This window comes from Alosa alosa, chromosome 13 (genome assembly GCF_017589495.1).
Source record: "Alosa alosa isolate M-15738 ecotype Scorff River chromosome 13, AALO_Geno_1.1, whole genome shotgun sequence".
Taxonomy (NCBI): Eukaryota; Metazoa; Chordata; class Actinopteri; order Clupeiformes; family Clupeidae; genus Alosa; species Alosa alosa.
In genome coordinates this window covers 1,019,936-1,025,935 of record NC_063201.1, presented here as the reverse complement: position 1 = coordinate 1,025,935, position 6,000 = coordinate 1,019,936, and the positions used below count along the sequence as shown (strand labels likewise).

Below are 6,000 nucleotides of genomic sequence, written 5' to 3'. Positions count from 1 at the left end.
GCTGTCCATTTATCTGACCTTCTCTCTTTTCAGTAAACACTCTTTGGTGAAATGAAATGATGCAGACTTCTCCTCCTCCTCCTCCTCCTCCTCCTCCTCACCCTTTCACTCTCCGTGCTGCTGCCCTCTGTGTCCGACTCCGCCCCTGAGGAGGCTGGGCTCCTACCTACAGCCAATCGGGCAACCCACGGAGGCTTCCTGCCGGGCTCCCATTGGCTCCTGGGCGAGTCCATACTGTGCATAGGAATCTCTAATAAGAAGAAAGGGAGGTGTGTGTTAATGGCTTGTGTGTGTGTGTGTGTGTGTGTGTGTGTGCGGGGGCGTAATGAAGGTTTAGTGGGGGCCTCTGAGTGTTGAGTGAATATTGTAGTAATCTAATCCAAGCTAATGGCTGAGAGCAAACACGAGATCAGGTGACCAGGCCATCCACTGAAGATATCCTATAGCTGACCGGAGCTACCTTAAACATGTTAAAAGGGAGAGTACACAAAATCTCCCTCTGAAGCGATACGCTTCAAAGAGAAAACGCCATAAAGAGGGAAGTAGGTTTGAAAGGGAAAGTGGAGGGGTTACATTTCAAAGTGTCTGTTTGCTCACGGATTTCATGGACCATGTCAGAAGTTTTTTTTTTCTAAGTTTCTGACATACAATATTCTCTTAGAGGTGATTGTGGGTAAATGTGTGATGTGGTTAAACATGGTTTAAAAAAACGTCACCAATGTATGGCAGTGGCATTCACACAAAGACTTCAAGCAGACACCGACAGGAAACAAAAAGGTGCATTCACAGGCATTTGTGTTTGATGTACACTATGGCTCCTTTGCATTGAGCCATGTGTGTTTGAGAGCTTCCGAGAGCTCTCCTCCGGCTCTCCACTCTCTCTCTCTCTCTCTCTTTCTCTCTGTGGTGCACGAGCAACAACATAATGAGTGTGGGAACGTCCTCCTGGTCCTCAGTGTGGAGAACCTTTCCCACCCTCTTACTCTCCTGCTTGCTTTCTAGTCTCTGTGCCTCTCTCTCTCTCTCTCTCTCTCTCTCTCTTCACATACTCACACACATACACACTTTCTCTCTCTCTCTCTCTCACCCCCACACACACACATACTTTCACTGCCCCCTTCAGCTCAGCCCTTATTAGGAGATTAGGCTTTCGAACGTGAGCCCAGCAGAGGATAAATATAAAACTGATTTGAGGCACTCCAAACACAGACTGGCACACTGACACAGAAACTCAGACAGGGAATGCAAGAATGGGAGCGTGTGCATGAGAGAGGGCGGGAGAGAGAGAGACAGAGAGAGAGAGGGAGAGAGAGAGAGAGAGAGAGAGGGGAGAGGTGGATACAGAAAAGAGTGGTTAAGGATAGAACAGAGGAGGAAGTGGTTTCTAGAGTGTCAGAGGCCAGAGTCGTATATCCACATAGATGGACAGGCTCAGAGAGAGGCCTGTATACACACACACACACACACACACACACACAGGGCTGAGTGATAGAGCACACACAACTGCACTGTGATACTCGACAGCATACTGCATAAGTGGGAGTCCTCACACACTCCCTCGGCAATACCAGATATACCACATGCAAAAACACTCCTCAAAACACTCCAAGATTTACGGCTGTATTCAACAAGCTTGACTGCTTCATATCATGTATTGTGGAATGAGTCTAAGTCATTGTGATGCGTTTAAAGGACACCAGTGTATTTATAGACGGTTTTCCCCTTACGAGTCCAGCAGGCCTTGCTGCCTGAATAAGGCCTTTGTGGGTGAATCTGCATTAATCCAGAGGCCAAAGAAAGCATCAGCGTCAGAACACATAGAGAGGGTGGGCATCTGTTTCATGCTTAGTCAGAGTTCCCCCTCGCAGCATGATCTGAGTTAATTAGCCCAGATGAGATCACGTGCGTGTTGACACAGCTGATTCGGAGACGGCTAGGTTGGTGAGGTCTGGGCAGGCCAAAGGGGTGGGTGGTGAGCGCTATCTCCACACACCCTTAGTTAAAGTCCACTTTAGAGATAGCCTATCGACACCGCCAGAGCCATCTCTCTGAATAAAGTCCACACAGGACTGTCAACAGAAAACAAGCAGCAACTGAGCAAACAAGAGCGACGTCGGGGCAGACACACACACACACACAAACAAGAGCGACGTCGGGGCAGACACACACACACACACAAACAAGAGCGACGTCGGGGCAGACACACACACACACACACACACACACACACACACACACAAACAAGAGCGACGTCGGGGCAGACACACACACACACAAACAAGAGCAACGTCGGGGCAGAGACACACACACACACACACACACACACACAAGAGCGACGTCGGGGCAGACACACACACAAACACACACACACACACACAAACAAGAGCGACGTTGGGGCAGAGACACACACACACACACACACAAGAGCGACGTCGGGGCAGACACACACACACACACACACAAACACACACACACACACACACACAAACAAGAGCGACGTTGGGGCAGAGACACACACAAACACACACACACACACAAGAGCGACGTCGGGGCAGAGACACACACACACACACACACACACACACACAAGAGCGACGTCGGGGCAGAGACGCTGGACAGGGAGGGTCAGGGCTGAGGGGGACACACTAAACACAAGTGAAAGGCAGGGGGTGGTGGTGACAGCAAACGTGTGTGTGTGTCTGTGTCTGTGTGTGTGTGTATGTGTGAGAGAGAGAGACAGAGAAAGAGAGAGAGAATGAGAGGGGTGAGGGGCGAGGTTTTGATAAAAGGAAATGATAAAACATGTTGCTTTTAAAAAACATGCCTGTGTAATAGGGAGTAATTGGCGAGGTGTGGCCCCAGAGATTAGGAGAGTAGAAGTAAACACACACTCATGGGTTTACTGGGTTAAGGGTTACACAACCTCCTGTATGTGTGTACACTCTGAGGCTGACATCACACCACCCTCAATCCTCAACACCAGCACCTGAGGAGACAGACGGCCCTAATGGCAAACCTGACTGAGAGTAAACAAACACGTCACTCATAACCCCCACCCCCAATATTTCCATTCAGGTCATCTACCTGCGCTACAGTCCCTAACACATGCTAACACATGCATGCAGCACACACCAAGCCTATCGCGCAACACACACAGTAAACATGCATGCAACACACACCAAGCCTATCGCACAACACACACAGTAAACATGCATGCAACACACACCAAGCCTATCGCACAACACACACAGTAAACATGCATGCAGCACACACCAAGCCTATCGCACAACACACACAGTAAACATGCATGCAACACACACCAAGCCTATCGCACAACACACACAGTAAACATGCATGCAACACACACCAAGCCTATTGCACTACACACACAGTAAACATGTATAAGACACACATACAAAACATATTGCATATGTGCATGCATTGATATCACTAATTACACAGTGTGTACTGCTTTCCTTACCATGCGTATCCAAAAACACACACACACACACACACACACACATATTTTATCCATCTGTGTTCATTTTTCGGGTCAGTGATTAAAATGTCATCCAGTCCAGCTGTTGCTCAGAGATTCTACTCCCACACTGCCCTCCTCTATGCTCTGCACTGTGTCATTATGAACTATAAACATCCCGCTCCTGACCCAACACCACCCCGCTCCTGACCCAACACCACCCCAGCTCCTGACCCAACACCACCCCACTCCTGACCCAAAACCACCCCGCTCCTGACCCAACACCACCCCACTCCTGACCCAAAACCACATTCCGCTCCTGACCCAAAACCACCCCCATCCTGACCCAACACCACCCCGCTCCTAACCCAACACCCCGTTCCTGACCCAAAACCACCCCCATCCTGACCCAACACCACCCTGCTCCTGACCCAAAACCACCCCGTTTCTGACTCAACACCACCCCGCTCCTAACCTGACACCTGACATGACACATTCTTAATCTCTGTATAAAATAGCAATGAATCAAATAGTTAATAATCTCAGACTTGCTACTGACTTGAACAAGAGATTTTTATGTCAGTCTAGGAGATCATGTGTCTGTAAAACATGACTATGCCTATCGGTGTGCCCCAAGGGATCCGTCTTGGTCCTCTGCTCTTTTCCCTACATATGCTTCCGTTGGGAAACATCATAAGTCAGCATAATGTAAACTTCCACAGCTACGCAGACGATCCCTAACTACTGGACATATTTCTACGCAGACGATCCCTAACTACTGGACATACAAACCCAGATGGCCTTTGCTCCCTTCCCGCATGCTTATCCTCCATTAATCAGTGAATGAGCAACATTTTTGTTAAAGCGAAATGACGATAAAACAGAGATACTTTTGGTTGGACCAAAATCAAAGCGTGGCACCGTTCTTAGTCATCTTGGGGACCAGCCACACCAGGTCAAAAGTAATAGGCCTAAGTGTCATCTCAGATACAGAGTAAAGTTACCCAGACAGCTTATTTCCACCTGAGAAACATTGCCAAAGTGCAGCCTTCTTTAAATCAACAAGATGCAGAGAAACTAATCCATGCCTTTATCACTATTAGGTTAGACTACTGCAATGCACTTTTTACTGGTCTCCTAAAAATATATAAAGAAATTGGAACTCAAACAGAACTCTGCTGCTAGACTTAACTAGAAGAGAGAGCACATCACCCCAGGTTATGTTCATTACTTACAAAGCTCAAATGGCATAGCACCTTCACATATCTCAGAGCTTTTAATATCTTATTAACCACAAAGGAACCTGAGTTAACTCACGTTTATCGTGTAGCCTTTTTCTTCACATTATTTTACACTCTACTGCTGCTATTCACAGGTTCTTCCTATTTTCACTGAATTGGTTGTATTGTATGTGTTGTTGTATCTTTCTCCTTACCATCTTGTGAATTCTTACTTTTACTACTCTAAATCTCTAATGTAAATTGTTTTGTTTGTTTGTTTGTTTATATTATTACAATATGTTCTCTATTATTGTGTTAAATTCTTCAAATGTAAAGCACTTTGAGCTGCATTCTGTGTATGAAAGGTGCTATACAAATAAAGTTTACTATTATTATTATTATTATTAGAGTGCATGAAAATGCAATCTACTGTTATCCCATTTCTTCTTCTTCTTCTTCTAACGCTTTTTCTGCGTCTAATGCGGCTTCAACCGTTTAATGTAGAAACTTCATTCAAACTGCGTTACATAGGTCTTACTTAGGACAGGCGTGGAATGTATTTTTCATATTTGTAACTTTTATACTTTTTGAACTATTAATTAAAAACTATTAAAATGTTCCCCATAGACTTAACATTGCCGATTATGGCATCACAATAGAGCACTTAGAATCCTATGCCAAGTGTTCCAGCCAGAGCCATATGGTTCCGGCCACCTCCAGCAACTGTCTGTCTCAGGCTTTAAGCATACAATCTGGCCCTCTTAAGACTACACATCCTGTTCAACTGTCTGTCTCAGGCTTTAAGCACACAATCTGGCTCTCTTAAGACTACACATCCTGTTCAACTGTCTGTCTCAGGCTTTAAGCACACAATCTGGCTCTCTTAAGACTACACATCCTGTTCAACTGTCTGTCTCAGGCTTTAAGCACACAATCTGGCTCTCTTAAGACTACACATCCTGTTCAACTGTCTGTCTCAGGCTTTAAGCATACAATCTGGCTCTCTTAAGACTACACATCCTGTTCAACTGTCTGTCTCAGGCTTTAAGCATACAATCTGGCTCTCTTAAGACTACACATCCTGTTCAACTGTCTGTCTCAGGCTTTAAGCACACAATCTGGCTCTCTTAAGACTACAGATCATACAATAATTCCATATTAAATAATTTAACCATTTAAAGTATCCAACTATTTAACTGTTCAACTATTCCAACTATCAGTTATCATCATCTATGCCTCTAGCCTACTATATTAAACCACCACCTACCTAGCAACCAATTTAGCAACCATTGAAATTAAGCA

At 45.6% G+C, this 6,000-nt stretch overlaps 1 protein-coding gene across 1 annotated transcript in view; it reads right to left on the bottom strand.

Annotated features, from left to right (window-relative positions):
• phldb3 (pleckstrin homology-like domain, family B, member 3) overlaps positions 1–6,000 on the bottom strand; it is a 34,350-nt gene that overhangs the window by 22,745 nt on the left and 5,605 nt on the right. Inside the window, exon 2 of the mRNA XM_048261813.1 lies at positions 102–250. Coding sequence (XP_048117770.1) covers positions 102–250 — 149 coding nt within the window. The remainder of the gene's footprint in view (positions 1–101; positions 251–6,000) is intronic.